This window comes from Peromyscus maniculatus, chromosome 7, assembly GCF_049852395.1.
Source record: "Peromyscus maniculatus bairdii isolate BWxNUB_F1_BW_parent chromosome 7, HU_Pman_BW_mat_3.1, whole genome shotgun sequence".
Taxonomy (NCBI): domain Eukaryota; kingdom Metazoa; phylum Chordata; class Mammalia; order Rodentia; family Cricetidae; genus Peromyscus; species Peromyscus maniculatus.
Genome location: NC_134858.1, coordinates 4,418,490 through 4,435,193, shown reverse-complemented (window position 1 = coordinate 4,435,193; position 16,704 = coordinate 4,418,490). Strand labels below are relative to the sequence as shown.

The window sequence follows — 16,704 nt, the reverse complement described above, 5'->3', positions numbered from 1 at the left end:
CTTTCTGAAGAGTTTTCTTTGTGTATTATTCTAACTATAGCTTCAACTTATAAAACTAGTAGTTTTAAAATGCTAGCTTCTGGGGTAGAGCATTGCCTCTCATATACATGATATTGGGCTCAGTCCACAGCACTGTATGCACCCTACCATCCACACACCAAAATGCCAGCTTCTACGAGTATTTTATTTTCTAAAAAAAGTGTTTTCTTTTCCAAAGTTCTATCTTCTCTCTGGTAGGATAATATAGTAGGATTTAACTTAATTTAAGATCCAATTTTGTAAATTTTCCTTTAAGATTTCTTTTCTTTCTTAATTAACCCATTGAGTTCATTTGGTGCATGCCTATGTATACATACCAGTGTGTAGCTGGAGAGCTTCTCTCCAGGTTCCACCAAACCCCGCAGTCCCACAATCCATATATAAAATAATCACTCAGACACTTATATTACTTACAAACTGTATGGCCGTGGCAGGCTTCTTGCTAACTGTTCTTATAGCTTAAATTAATCCATTTTTATAAATCTATACCTTGCCACGTGGCTGGTGGCTTACTGGCGTCTTCACATGCTGCTGGTCATGGCGGTAGCTGGCAGTGTCTCTCTGCCTCAGCCTTCCGCTTCCCAGAATACTCCTCTCTCTTTGTCCCACCTACTTCCTGCCTGGCCACTGGCCAATCAGTGTTTTATTTATTGACCAATCAGAGCAATTTGAAATACAGACCATCCCACAGCACCAGTGTCGACATTCTCAAAGAGAGTGACTGCCTGCAGCCATCAATTAGCTCTTCAATAAGGATCTGAATTCTTTAGGGTGCCCTCCCATATCATGCTGGAATTTTTAACTGGGTTTATTTTGTACAAATCTTGGTCAGGTAACCAGAGCTGCTGTGATTTTACATGTGCAATAGTAGTGTCATCTCGGAGGAGAGCATTTCATGGCACTCCTCCCCAGCCTCTGGTCCTTGCTTTCTTTCCTTCCCCTTTTCCTTTGGGTTCAGAGTCTTAGCGCAGGGCTTGGTATAGCCATCCACCTATGGCTGAACACTGACAGTTTCTTTCTTTCTTCACTTTGAAATGTAATGAGTATCTGCATTAACCATTACCTAGTGCCACAAGAAGCTTCTCTGACCAAGATGGGCACCAACACTGTAAGCACTGGAGCTTGGATGGAAAGGTATCCTGGCAGTAGGGAGCCAGAGAATAGCACAAAAGCACCGTAAGCGGTGCAGCTCTGCTCTGGCCAAAGTGTTTTAGCTCTGCTCCAGGGAAAGGTTTCCCCAGTGAGTGTCAAAGCTGTGCTGCAGCTGGACTCTGCTCCTGTGAAAGTGCCCCACCTCACAGCAGACTTCACTCAAGAGATTTCCTGGGGAGGAAAAATCCAGGAGAGTGGTTGCTTCTACGGTGAGAGGCTGCAGCAACCTGAGCAGAGAGAGGACAGAGCTTATCTAGGGCTTCTTGCTGTGTGGGGCCTGGAGCTTTGGCAGGGCGGCTTGGCATTGGTGTGTTTGTGTAGCTTGATTCTGGGGTAAGTTCAGGGATTGGTTGGATTTTGCAGCATAACTCTAGGGCAAACTCAGGGATTGGTGGGATTTCAAGCCGTGGTCTTGGGATCAAGTCAGGGTCAGGGTGTTTTTCCTTGGCCCTGGTCTTAAGGTCAAGTCGGGGTCAGGGTGCTTTTCCTTGGCCCTTTTTACTCCACAAACACAAGAAGAGAATTTGACAACATGACCTTTGTAGGAAAACAACATCACTAGGTTCTCCCCTGGGCCCCATGACTTCCTTGGCCATGTGTTTGACTATGGTTACAGTGCCTGTTGTGAATTTGATCTTGTGGAGTAGGCCTCAAATCCAGTCCTGCTCTATTGCACCAGTGAGTACATCTCACCTGACAGGTCAGTTGTGTGGCATCTAGGGTCCAGTGCTGAATAAGACCATTGATGTCTTTGCTCCCCCAAGCAGATTGCATAGCACCTTCCTGCAACATTAAAGCCAGCAGGACAGAGTCAGTTCAAGATTGATGTCTCACTATCCTGTAACCAAAGTGTGTGATATCTTCCACAGTAGTGTCTTAGTTATGGTGGAGAACTAAGAGGATGTGAAGCCAGTAATTAAGTATGATTTTGGGAAGGGTTGATTTCCTGACTTAGTTCTTAAGGATGCTTTGGGTAAATTATTTAAATTTTCAGAATTATTCCTTCATTGAGTCAGTTATATGTAAGTGTGTGTGTGTATGTGTATGTGTGTGTGTGTGTGTGTGTGTGTGTGTGTGTGTGTATACATACATACATACATATATATGTGTGTGTGTGTGTATGTATGTATAAATGTGATAAAATTCTGTGTGATACCTATATTCCATTTAGGTGCTCAGTGAATATTGTTTAAATTCTCCTTTCTTCTTGACTGTCTCTACATCTGATAGGGGTCAGAAACCTAGCTTACTTAACAGAAGAGAAGGAATTTATTTCTATAACCATTCCTTCCATTAGTGATGGAGGAGTGGGATAGGGGACCATATGGCCATGTCAGGTCAAATGCCCATCCAGAGAGCAGAGCATACTTTATGATGCCCACCAGCACTGTGTGTGAGGTCAACTAGGCTGAGCCTGCTATAAGAAAGACTCATCTGGTTACAGACTGGTTCGCTGAATCTTCTTTTTCCTTCTGTCACATACAATGAAGAACGAAGATGCAGCCCACTAATTAGATTATTGAATAGTATGGTGTTCTGTTCAGCATCACTGTTGTGCTTAAAGCAGTGGTTCTCAGCCTTCGTAACACTTTGACCCCTTAATACAGTTCCTCATGTTGTGGTGACTTCCAACCACAAAATTTTGTTATGAATCATAATGTAAATATCTGATATGTGACCCCCAAGGGGGTTGCAGCCCACAGGTTGAGAATCACCACTTTAAAGTATGTTTTTCCTTAAATCTCTGCCAAGTATTTTCTTGCACCTTAATAGATATGACACTTAATAAAACATTCTAATTAGCAATAAGAAAAAAAATGGTCCCCTTCTCTATTTGTTTGATTGTTTCATGAAGGGCTTTCCTGTGTGTATATAGAATTCCTTTATATTTATCTCCAATCAATGCTGTTTTGATTTAGGCTGGTGTGTCAAAACTAAATGAAGCCAAAGCTCTCGTGGATGAGCTGAACAGAAAGGCCGGCGAGCAGAGCGTATTGCTTCGAATAAAGCAGGATGAAGCTGATGCTGCCCTTCAGGAGATCACCGTGTCCATGCAGGTAGTGCTTGGGGAGGGTCAGGTGCCAGCAGATAAATAAGTGAAGAGCATCTGCAGCTGCTTGGCCATCAGTGTGAAAATAAGAGTTTCACTTCGATGAAAAGAACTTTTCATATTGGTTCACACTGGCTTTAGAGGATATGTGTGTCATTTTTCTTATGTTCATACTGGTGGTGCCAAGCCTTCAGGTGCCTCCTGCTCATATATATTAGCTATTCTTACATTAAATCAGTGTAGATCTGTGTGCATCTGATAGTGTCTACGTTCTTCTTGCCAAATAAGTATCCTTTAGTTTACTGTCTCCTTCAGACTTTGACATTTTCCCCCTTTTAGTACTTTCAAGATTCATAAAATATCTTTTAAAAATCATATTTAGACTTTGATAGTATATTCAATTTTAATTATATTTTCTAAGTATCACCCTTCTTCTGTTGAGCTTATTCCAAGGGAACTTTGTGAGTTCTCTCTCTGCTCGGGTGTCCTGTTGCCTGTGCTCTGCGAGCTTTGTCCGTGTGTCTCTTTACCTCCAGCACCAGAGGCAGTGGAGCTGTTCATCCCCTCTGTGCACTGCAGATGAATCGCTCTTTTGAGCTAACTGCCTAGCTATCCATGAAATAGGCCCTTTCTGCCTGGTTTTACATTTGCAGAGTAAGGCAGGCTTGCAAGTGAACTCATGATTTTCCTATTCTGTATTTCTGTTTTGTTGATGGTGGTAAAATAGAGCTAATTTTTGAAGAGAACTTATAAATCATAATAGTTCTCTGTGCTATCATTCTGTTTTATCTATTTATCAAATATACTTTTAATTGTCCTGGTTGTTTTGTTTGTTTTTGTCAGCTTGACACAAGCTGGACTTACCTGGGAAGAGGACCCTCAACTGAGAAAATGCCTTCACCATGCTACTGACCAAAAATTAATATAAAAAATTAGGAAACATTATTTTTAAAAAAGATTGTTTTTGTTGTTGTGCTTTTAAATATGGAGTGCATTATAAGTGATGTCGTTTAACTATTCCTGCAGGATGCTAGTGAGCAAAAGACAGAACTTGAAAGACTAAAACATAAAATAGCAGAAGAAGTTGTTAAAATTGAAGAAAGAAAAAGTAAAATTGATGATGAATTAAAAGAAGTACAAGTAAGTTGAAAACATATATTCTAATTAAATGTGAATATTATCCTTTCATATATTTGCCTACCATTTATTTGAGCTTAAATGCTATTGTGGCTCAGTTTATTTCAAAGCACTGTTGTCAGTGTGGTCTATGCCCTTAGACATGGACACACAGCGAGCAGAAGAGCCTGCCAGGGAGGAATCATGACAGGCTGTTTGTTAAGTCTGTTTCTGCAGACTTAATTAAGTGATCAGGCTTTTCCTATAGTACGAATACCTCTGGAAAATGGAAAAGTCTCTCAAAACAGCTTTGATTTGCTAAATTAGAATGGTGCAATCAAAGTGACAAGATGCTTTAGTTGAAAACTGTGAGCATTATTTTCTTTCGTGTGTTTAAAACAGGAAGGCCATTAGTAACTATAGTCATTTGACTAAAATTCCAGTGTGTATTACATGATGTATATAAAATATTACTTGCTGCAGGACGCAACAACACGTAATAGAGATTCAGCTGTGTATGCTAAAGCTATACCTAAAACGATCAAGGAATCCTTCTAGAAGAAGTCAAATATCAAGGAATATTTGATGTTATTTGGCTTTAAATATATCGTCTGTTTCCTACATCAATCCCTTGTGCACCCCTAACTCCTAGGCCATAACAGCAAACAGTGTAAGCTTCTCAGACCTACTGCTGATCTGTACTAGGTAACAACCCTACAGAGACAATGCCTGTCTCCTGTGCCTAGGAGACAGGTGGTTATGTAGATGCATAGCTTTGTTTCTTGTGCAAATGAAACTCAGACCATCCCTTTCCTTGAAGCCTAGTGGTATTGCCAGCTATTGACTCAGAACAAAAGGGTTTTTTTTTTTTTTTGGTTTTTTCGAGACAGGGTTTCTCTGTGTAGCTTTGCACCTTTCCTAGAACTCACTTGGTAGCCCAGGCTGGCCTCGAACTCACAGAGATCCGCCTGCCTCTGCCTCCCGAGTGCTGGGATTAAAGGCGTGCGCCATCACCGCCCCGCCAAAAGGGTTTTTTTGCACATAACCCGGTACAAATGAAGACTGGAGCAGAACTTCTGACTCTGGGGGAGAGGCTAGAATAGCTGAGCCTGAGCAGAAAGCAGGAGGGTTAGAATAGCATGGCCCAAGGAGAAAGCAGTAAGAAGAGTTTTGGCAGATGGTAGGTGATTTTGAATCAGTTCAGGAGAATAGGAGAGGAAGGAAAGATGAAAGATGGAGGATGAAGCCGAGAGCATAAGAGCTTAGTTATTACTAGGACTAAGAGAGGACAAGAAGAAAAGGGACAGGGGAACTATCATGGGGACAGAAAAGAAACTGGAAAGAGAGCGAGTGAGCTGACTCAGAAGAATAAAGTATATGGACTAAGGATTTCGTGTCCATAGATTCATTTATCATCATCAAAGATTAGATATTCAGCTGGTTGTAGATTCTTCCCAGCCCCTGGGAGCGGGCTGTTGAGGTACTGGACCCCTCATAGTCTGTTATAGTTACTGATTTTTAAAAGTACATACATTGGCAGGCAGTGGTGGCACACACCTTTAATCTCAGTACTCAGGAGGCAGAGAGGCAGGTGGACCTCTGTGAGTTCAAGGCCAGCCTTGTCTACAGAGTGAGTTCCAGAAAAGGCACCAAATCTACACAGAGAAACCCTGTCTTGAAAAACGAGAGAGAGAGAGAGAGAGAGAGAGAGAGAGAGAGAGAGAGAGAGAGAGAGAGAGAGAGAGAGAGAGAGAAGGACATCCATTGACAGTTCCTGATGTGTTTGTCTTTTAGCCTCTAGTCAATGAAGCTAAGCTAGCCGTTGGAAACATTAGGCCAGAATCTCTCTCAGAAATTCGCTCATTGCGGATGCCACCGGATGTAATCCGAGACATTCTTGAAGGAGTTTTGAGGTTAATGGGTATCTTTGATACATCGTGGGTAAGCATGAAAAGGTAAGTTTTTTAAATTTTTACAGAGTGTTTTTTTTCCCACTAGTGAACTCTACCTACCTGCAATGCATATAGTTTTGGATCACAGTTATAGAGGTATTTATCATGGCAGGGAGGGGTGGACCAGTTCACCTCACCAGAGCCAGTCAGCAAATAGAATAGTTGCTATAGCTGTTGTGTCCTTTTAGTCTATCTGATGCTCCAGCCTGTGGGATTGTGCTGCACAGGACCACCTCTGGAGAGGTGTCAGGGCTGTGCTTTACTAATCCCCCAGTCACTTCTCGGTCCTTTCTAACTGATAATCAAGTTTCAGCACCTTTTGTCAGTTTGGCACCCAGACACATCTCTTTAAACCATAGCATTCTACCCCCTTGATCCCTGAAAGGCATTTCATCACAAGTACATTCTGCCCATGTACATGAGACCCCAGTCCTTGTGGTTCCAGCATTGCTCAGAAGTCCCGTGTCTTCTTAGCCCCTGTTAGCCTCTATTAGCCCCTATAGAATTAAAAAGCATGCTGTATACTTTGAACAAATAGTGACACAGTATAAGCATTCTACAAGGAAGGAATTATGGCCAAAGCAAGTTTGCAAACCAATATGGTGAACATTAAAGTGTCTAGCTCCATGGCCGTCATCTGGGACATGTAGTTTTGTCATGTAAGTTACAAAGGATTTGGACAGCCCTGTGCTACATTCAGCCCACATGGCCTCTTTCTTAGCATGACTTTTTGTCTGCATATTTCCATGTTTCTGCTACTTCTGACTTCCTTAGTTCTCTACTTTATCTTTAATTTCACTCATTACCCTCTCAGGGCCTGCAATACATTCCATGGCTTCCAACACTTTCTTTGAAATCTCATTATCCCATAATTCTTGCATGCTGGATTCCTTCAAACACTGCAATCACTTGGACAATGCCAGGTTTCCACTACCTTACATTAGCTCGGCCTGCTCAGATGTCTGCTGCTGCCTCTGAATGCCTCAGTGACTGATCTCAGAGAAACACTTGTCACAGGGAGCTTTGTGGTAGCAGGGTACTACAGAGCTCTCTGCTCATAACAGAATCTTTGAGATGGGATCAAGCCTTTACAGTCTTGGGTCGCTTGATACTTGAGATCCTACCAAACTTAATATGCCTTGTTCCAGGGCAATGTGCTGTTTGGTTTGTTGTTACTTTCTAATACTCGGAATCCCTTCATCTGACTGCTGATTTTTAATTTATTAGATTATTAATTAATCATTATTGTTTGTTATTTATTTATTTATTTATTGGCTCCAGTCTTATTCTGTTTTATTTATTTATTTTTTTGAGAAACTGCAGGATTTTAAAATCTTTTTGCTCTGCTTTTTGCTCATAGTTTTCTCCTTAAATCCAAAACAAAGCAGTCCATGATGACCTAAATTCTGGGACACCTTGAAATTGTGTCTGCCATATTGGCTAAACTGTGAACTTTTAATATACCCTACACAGCACCTCAGGCTCCTGGCCATTATTACTATTTAGTCTCATGAGCCATCTATCTATCAGTATTCCTTCCCGTCTTCTAAGCTCCTCCCAGCATCCTCAAGCTTCCCTAACCCATATCAACAAACATCTAAATTTCTCCCACAAACTTTTCCAGAGGCTCTGTGCCACATTATTAAGAGTGTTCCCAACAATTCCACTCTCATTGTCTATGTTTGTGCTCATTTTTCCATGTTTGACAAACAATAATGGCTATGTTTATATCCCATACATACATAGTGAATGTTTTCATCCCATTTTTTTTTTTTAAAGAAATTCAATTTGAGCAAGTTAAATAATTTGTCTTTAATCACTGCTAGAAAATTTTAAGTTGAGGTCTGTCTGGCTCTATATTTCATGGTCTTAAAGCTAAGGATCCTTGTTAGATTTGAGTTCACCTTATCTAAAATCCAAACTTGGTATGATCTTCTGGGTCTTTATTCCCTGAGTCAGGATATCTCTTTCCCAGGACTTTATCTGTTAAGAAAGAGATGTATTTTTCTGACAGTGTTATGTGGTCACATGTATCCCAATATTTATTAGTAAGTAGTTTCATATCCTTATTTTTGAAGAGCATGGTGTTCACATGTACATCCTGTGCTTAACACTCCATGTTAGGTTTCTGTCCCAGCTACTCTCCAGTAGCTGTGATAAAATACTCTGTTAAAAGTCACTTAAGAGAGAAAGGGCTTATGTAGTGCAAGGATACCACCCATCATGGTGATGTGCAAGGCTTCAGGAGCTTTAGCTGCTCACATTTGATCCAGTGTCAGGAAGCAGAGGGAGATAAATGGTAGAGGTCAGCTTGTTTTCTCCTTTTCATACAGTCCAGGATCCTAGCCCATGTGGTTCTTTCCATTCAGAAAAGTAATGCTAGAGGCTAGCCTAATCTAGAGAACCCTGGCAAAGCAATGCTAGAGGCTAGCCTAATCTAGAGAACCCTGACAAAGCAAAGGCTATCTCCTAGGTGGTTCTAGACCCTGTTGAGATCATAATCAGTATTAACTTTACATTGTCTAAACCTCTAAGGCATATTTTCCTTTATGTTTCCTCAGGAAGTAGGTATTCCCACTATGATAGCATCCCACCGCGAAGTCATCCCACCATGAGGATGTCCCACCATAAGGACAGTCCACTGTGATAGCATCCCTACAGTGAGGGTAGCCCACTGTGAGGGTGTCCAAATGTGATAGCATCTAACATAGTGAGGTTTGCTCATCAGAGGGCACCCGCAGTGAGAGACATGCCCACTGTGATGGCATGTCTCACAGTCGAAATTGAACTTGGTATGAAAAGTAGACAAGTTCTTTCCCAAGTGCCATCCGTTTTCTTCATCCACAGAGCCAACCCAGGTGCCCACTAACCCTGAATTATCCCCAGTACTGCTTATTGTCTCTTTTCCATTAGAAGGTTGTCTCTAGGGCAGTACTTAGATCCACCCAGTTGGGTCTCTGCTTTCAGACTTCCTGAGCAGCAGATGGCAGCAGATGTTCCTAACCCACTCCCTAGACAGAGTGACTGCTTCTGCTGCAATCATGTTGCCTCCTGTTCTGCAACTGTGGCGGTTATGGCTGTACTCTGGCACCTTGTCTTGCATTAGTCTCCTTCCTGTGGTTAACATCATGACTGCCTATCAGACTTTTCTTGGATCATTCTGAATATTTCCTTTATTATTTCTTAAACTATTATCTAAATATATAGTACAAGGTTACCCTGAAATTTCAAGATATGTGTAATCATCTCAAAATCTAAATATCTTCTCTCTGCAAGTGATTATTCAAAGTTAACTGAGAAAGAGAGGAATGCCCAAGAATTTTTAAGAATGGCTATTACGTTTAATAATTTATTTAAACTTTACAAAGAAGAGCGTCATGATTTCACTACAGTTACTAATGAAGACAATGTGATCACTGTTCTGAGTCTTGTACTTTGGAGATTGTTTGGAGAGAGAGAGGGAAGAGAGAAAACAGAGGATAGTGAAGAGAGGAAGGTAAGGGAGAGACTCAGGGAGGAGTGAGGAGTTAGAATGATCCAGACAGAACCTAGAAGGGCTGAGAAGTAGCACGGGGCCACTTCGCTTCAAGTTTTCCCCAGATCATTGGTGCTGGAGTTCGTGCTGTTGAGATCCACACTGATGATAAGGAGTCATTTTTACTTCTGGAGATAGAGATTAGGGTGGGGGTACTTGAGAAAGTTCCTTGATGACTCTAGGGCATGGGAGTATGTAATGTTTGACATGCAGGGAGAATAGACACTGGACAGTGTGATTCTCACACTCCATTTCTTGCTCCGGTTTATTCATGGAATGGTGGATAGACCGCTTCACACTCTCAAAGCTTGGGTTTCTTGTTTATTAACACATGATAGTTATTAGCTCTATGTTAAATCTTCATATCCTATTATTGTTAATTAATTGGGTGTTAGTACTATACACATCACATTTATTTAGAAAGGACAATTTTTAGTTTGCCATATTTGAAGTATTGTGCCTTTTTCCTAGCTTCCTTGCAAAGAGGGGTGTGAGAGAAGACATTGCAACTTTTGATGCACGGAACATCCCAAAGGAGATACGAGAGAGTGTGGAGGAGCTTCTCTTTAAAAACAAAGCCTCTTTCGATCCAAAGGTAGTTTGTTTTTTATGCTATGTGACTGGCTTTTTACTGTGGGATACTTTGTTGTTACCATTGTCTAGATGGTCCAAAAGCTAAAATTAAAGCAGAGCAGAGTTTCAGGTTTGCTGTCCTCCATGGACTTTGAATCTGGAGTTTTCCTCAGCTCATCCTTTTTTCTTCCTCCTTCCCCACATCCTTCCCAGTGTTCTTTCTCCTCTGCTGGGTGCTTCTGCAGTAATGGGCATCTGTTTCCTCATACTTGTATCAAATTTCAGTAAGGTTTAACTTCAGTGATTCTGATACTTTTTACATTCTTTCAATGTTAGCTCTTGTTTGACACCAGTAACAATGCTCTCAAAATTGCTCTCATTTAAGAAATGCGTGTCACATGTGGAAGGCAAAGTGACTTGTGCACTCTCTATAAAGGAGACAGAGCAGCCATGTTGATGCATGTGCATACTAAACGATCAGATGTGCTTAAAAGAGATGGACTTTAAACTGCAAGGGGAGTTCATAAAAACATCTCTTTTGGTGCATGCTTAGACCAAACGTTGACATCAACATTACGTTTGTCTGATGTTAAGTTGGGCACGGGGTAACTTGTGATGACTTTTTCAGAATGCTAAGCGTGCCAGCACCGCAGCTGCGCCTTTGGCTGCTTGGGTGAAGGCCAATGTACAGTACTCCCATGTCTTGGAACGGATCCAGCCTCTGGAAACAGAGCAGTCAGGATTAGAGTCGTAAGTAAAACAACGAGTGCAGAATGTCTGGCTGCACTTTGATCTTCAGCTTGATGCATGTATTATATTGTTTGTATTCATTTTGGTTTGGGGTGTTGGTTTTGCCTCTACTTTAAAATGACAGCTTACAAAGTAAGCTTTTAGATGGGTGAGTGAAACCCCAAGGTAAGCAGTGAACAGATCCAGACAGCAGCCATCTTGAGGATGGGCAACAGAAGCCCCTGGCTTCTGTGTCCATGTTGCTGGTAGAGTGTGAGCAGGCGGAAGTTCCTTCAGAAGAGGGAAAGCAGGAAAAGAGTGACTGAACATGTAGAGCTTGTGTGATGTTACTTTGACATTGAAGTTCTAGGGAGTATTTAAGATAATATTTCCCCGAACAGCATTTGAGCAGGTAGGAAGAATACTCAACTACTTAACTTTGGAAGTTGGAGATACAGTTTACTATTGTTTTTAATTCTGAATGCAGACCAAGAGGTTTGTTGAATGTGTCATTAACTTTTGACATTACCTATAAACCCATTCTGGAGAAAAATCTTTACCTAAATTTTTCAATATTAATTATATGAAAATTTTGTATTAAATAATTTTGTTTTTTATTATTTTGATAGTGAAAACATTTTCTTAGTTGAGACATGTATTTTATGAGTTTATTTTCTTGCACAACTTTTTCTTGTTCCCCCTTTTTTTACTTACTGGAGATTGAACCCCAGGTCTTGGGATTTGTAAGCAGAAGCCCCACAGCTGTGCTACACCCTCTCTCTGTGAGCTGCCCCGTTCCTGTGTGATCACCCTCACTGTGGAAATGGATCCCCCTTTCTGCTCACATGTTTACCTGCCGTGTGTCAACACAAACCTGGAAGCATTTTCATTGATCTCATGGTGTTATTTTTCCTTTGTGTTTTTCTTCTCTTGAATTAGCTCTCTAGAGTCCTGCCTAAAGCTGGTATCTTAGAACTTACTCTCTTCATTGTTCTGGGAAGTTCCTCTGTCTCTTCTGTTTGTTCCATCATTTTTTATTTTATTATGAATTCTTTTTTTTAGTTCCTTGTTTTCCTAGAATATATTTTTTAGTTGTTTCCTATGAAAACATTCATGAGACAAATATTTTGAGTTCTTCACATGTTTATTCTTTTATCCTATGTGTTCAGTATTGGAGTGGCTTGTATGTAGTGATTTTTATGGGCTCATTCCTTTGTGTGGTCTGTGGCAGAGCTTTAGCACCACCTTGGTTTCTGTTAAATGTGCAGATCTTCTCACTCCTTCCAGGTGCAGAGTGAGGTATGCTTGTGGCAGGGAAGCCTTGTAGTCTGTTTGAACTGAACCTTCAGGCAATTTCAGTGCACACTGAAGTCCAACCCCACTGGTTGGTGCAGAACCCCATTTCCAGGGTGGAACTCCATTTCTGCTGGCTTCCAGAGTGCAGCTTTGCTCTTTAAAAAGCAGGGCTGTTTGTTTCCTCATGCTTTGTATGTTAAGCTGTATTTTTTCTCTTTGGAAGTTTTTAGGACCCTGTTTCTGGATTGTAAGTTTTTACAGTTTTGGTGGAATATAGCCAGTGCACCTGTTAGTTCTGGAGATGTTTATTATTCCTTCAATTGTTCCCTCGGTACCTGTTACTATACATTGGGGCATATTGGGCTGAAGATCTGTGAAACCATCACTTGGGAACATGCAGCATGCTTCAATCAACAAGTACCAAAGGAGTTTGCTTCTGGGGGTTGTTATGTTTTTCCAGGAAGCTCTTCCTTCCGTTTTCAGTACTTTCAATTTATTTGCAAATGACCTGCCCATTTCACAGGTAGATTTCAATTCTAACTTCAATTCAAGACAGGATGATGGTTTAAAATTGTTATTTTTTAAGTTTTTAAGTTGCGCTTCTTAAGGACAAGGAAATCCTTTTGTGAAGACCCAGGAGATGCTCTCCACCTCTGCTTTCCCTTTCCTGTCATGTTTAGAAGAATAAATGATCTCCCTACCCATTGCATGTGGCACACACCAGGACAAACCAGAGGCTCTGCCAGGTTTCTACAAAGAGAAGCTGCTCTGGTTGGAAGGATGGTGGAATGAATACCTTCCTTCATTTTCATGATCACAATCCTCTACTAGTCTGTTGCTACAGTTCTGGAGCTAATCTGGTGTTACACAAATAATGATAGTCTATTAAAGGATCTCAGGAATTTACGAAGGCATTAAATGGGGATAATACACTCACGGATACCAAGTGAAATAAACCACTGCTTTTCCAGCTGTCGTCCTCCTCCGTTCAGCCCAAGAGTGATGGGAACCCACTGTGTGGTCACTGACCCCCTCTTCAGTTTTAACCAGTCACATACCCATAAAGTCACATCTGACCCATTGGGCCGGATAGTCCAAAATAAAGGTCATTGGTTGAATAGAATGAATTCCCACAACACTCCCCTTTTTCTCTAGATAAAAGGTCCTGAATCTAATATAGAACTATATACAATAAGAGCAATTATCAAGTATTGTCCAGGAGAAAGAAAGGGTAATAAAATAAACAAAAGTGGAACTACAACCAACAAGAACAACATCAAGCAAGAAACATATACTAAATGTCCAGACCAAGGATAATTGGCAAATTACAGAAATTACCCTAATAGCTGTCCTATCTTGAAGGATCTAAATGTTGTGCCTGATGTGCTCTTATCTAAAATATTGTAACTATAGCTATCTAGTCTTCAACTCCATCAAAGACATGAGAAGGAAAATGATATTACCTAAGTAAGCAGGAAGTGCAAGCAAGCAATTTCTGATGAATGCAAGAAATAACAGAAACAGCTGGCACCTGGACAGTCACCCAATGTTTGTCTGCAATGTTGGGGCATCCACTATTGGCTATAGGCCTGGAATATCTGACAGACCATTTTCAGAAGCAAGAAAATTTGAAAGACTGTCTTACCCTGGCTTGGCAAGGTTCAGCAGTCACTTTTCCTTATGTCCTGCTCATCCTGATTGGACAGCGTGCTTACTGTCAGCACCCAAGACAAGGGCAGTTCTTTGCCCAAAAGACCATTTTTGCCAAGAAGATAACTCCATATGAAGTGTCTTCAATGCCCATCATCCTTTCAGGAGTAGATTGGTGCTGCCAGGAGCAATCGTGTCTCACATCAACAGAATTCTAAGTTATTAAAACATTTAAATGCCATATTCTCTAGGTCTATGAAGTGTTTGAAGATTACCTATCCATCTGACATAAATTTCTAGAAAACCTAACTAACATGACTATAAGTATGACAAGCATGGGTGACTATTAACCTGTAGTTCTTATCAACCTATATAGCTTAAAGACTAAACCTTCACATTATAAAAGTAAACATTCTGTAGGCAGATGTACAGTATAAGGACAGTGACCTCAAATTTGTGACAATATATTCAAATACATCTTAATCAGAGGTTGAAATGTATAGTGCAGTATGACAACAGTATCCTTAATTTGTATCAATATACAAAATATCCTAAACAGAGGTAGAACAAACATGTATGACAATTATAATTTTGCATTTGTATCAATATAAAAATATACTTTAAAAAGAAGTAGGAACATATGTACAATATGACAAATATATTTTTGAATTTGTATCAGTATATAAATTATCTTAAACAGGAAGGGAAAATAATTTTACATTTGTTGTATCCATATACAAGAATCCATACCAATGCAAATTATCCAAAGCTGTTAATTGCTAAATTAGTTTACAAGTGGATACAGTAATTTACTTTATTTCTTATGCTGCCTATCCCCCTTTTTTAAAATTCTGAATGAGATTCCTGAGTGTAACTTTATTGTTCCACCTCCAACCCTGTAACTGCTTATAACCAACCCCTAACAGATGACAATTGTCCATAATGCTGAGAAAGCAAAAACCTTTTGGGAGCGGGGATATTGCTTCCCGTCTGTGGGGGTGGGGTGGGGTGGGGGAGTTGATGGTATCTCTGTGGGATCCTGTACCAAACTAGAGCAATGGTTAAGTCTCATGAGGACTAGCTGTAACATTTGTATCCAGTCTCAGAATAATGGGTAAAGCTTATCTGAAGTTCTGGATAGAGGGGTAAGATGGTGGACCATCCCAGCTGGCCACTTTGGAAACTGTTCTGAGCAGTTTGCAGTCTAAAGCCGATCTTAGTGTGGTGTTTATTGGCTCAGTGGCATCATTATGAACCAAGTTGAATCATTGTGGGTTCCCATCTTCCTTCTGGGGACTTCTGAGATTGTGATTAGGAAAACTTATTGTTCACTGTGGAAAACTTAAACTTTATTAATATCAAGATAGAAAGTTTAAATTTTTTTTTAAATGCCGAATGCCATTTATTGAAGGAGGGAGGAGGTCTTAAATACAGGCTTACAGCACAATGGGAGAACCCCGGAGGGCAGAAGTTCGCTACCAATATTTTACAATCTTGCATCTAAGCTGTTAATGCTCAATATGCAGGATACACAGACAAGGAACTTCCCCTAAGTATTCAGTAGGGTGGAAGCTGGCAGGGAATTAGCATAGGGATGATATCAAGGTCAAGGTCAGCAAGCAAGGCAACAGTTACCCAAAACGGGGGGGGGCAGGCCCTACAGGTCCCCCCTTTTACTAAAAAATGAGCTTCTGACTTAGGTTGCGTGGGATGTCAGCAGGTCACCTTACCTGTCATGGAGACATCTGCCCAGGCCACACAGGCACTCTGTCTTAGGTTGGTGAGCGCCCCCCTCCAAGGCATTACCCGTCTCTGAATACTCATTATCATACAGGCTCAATCATGTGTGAGTTACAGAGTTAACTGCTGCCAAAGATCTCAAAGTGGCACTGGGCTTGCAATCTGTGTGTTCGACACAGAAAAGACAAACAGAGGTCCTATTTCACCCATAGCCAGTAGGCTAAAGGCAACTGAGCCATTCCCTTCCTTGACAAGCTGTACTGTACATTGGAGTCCTTGTAAGATGGTATCCCAAAAGCAAATGGAACTTGAGTTTATAAATTTATAACTTTCAAAGGCAATCAAAATGTATATAACTACTGAATTAAATTTATCATGCCCAATAGAATGAAAGATTAACTAACTGTGATTAACTAACTAACTAACTGTGGTAGCTACTTTTGCTGCCAGGGTCTCCACTGTGCTAGCTGTAGTAATCAATTATGAAATGGCAATCCCAGAAACAGTAGCCATGGTTTAAATTTGAAGATCATAATATATATAAGGAAAGGTTCTAAAGAGTCAGGAATAAGTATGGGGAGAAAGAAAATTGTGACAATAGTCCCTAGACTTTTGGTTTTCTTCTGCCCCACACCAGGTGACTCTTCTGATATGAGACAAAAACTCTTAATTTTTTTAACACCATGCATAGATTTAGAGAAGGAGAGAACCACACTCCAACTCCAAAGCCAACTTTAATTAGGACTTCAACTTTTTTGAGAAGTAAAAAGATACTGATGTTTAGGTAGTGAGCTTTTACCCCAATGAGAATATTGGTACCATTAGGTCAGATTTTTCTTTGCTTGGTGATTTTTTTTTTTTTTTTGGATAGC

The 16,704-nt window shown here is 40.6% G+C and overlaps 1 protein-coding gene across 4 annotated transcripts in view; it reads left to right on the top strand.

Moving 5' to 3' along the window:
- The window catches only part of Dync2h1 (dynein cytoplasmic 2 heavy chain 1), a 237,405-nt gene that overhangs the window by 95,199 nt on the left and 125,502 nt on the right, over window positions 1–16,704 (top strand). For 3 of the 4 annotated variants that reach the window (XM_016002328.3, XM_006983760.4, XM_006983761.4), the window contains exons 55-59: window positions 3,111–3,248; window positions 4,268–4,381; window positions 6,152–6,312; window positions 10,316–10,439; window positions 11,046–11,167. In XM_016002328.3, the coding sequence (XP_015857814.2) occupies window positions 3,111–3,248; window positions 4,268–4,381; window positions 6,152–6,312; window positions 10,316–10,439; window positions 11,046–11,167 (659 nt within the window). The remainder of the gene's footprint in view (window positions 1–3,110; window positions 3,249–4,267; window positions 4,382–6,151; window positions 6,313–10,315; window positions 10,440–11,045; window positions 11,168–16,704) is intronic. The other variant, XR_013052597.1, reaches the window with a different exon arrangement.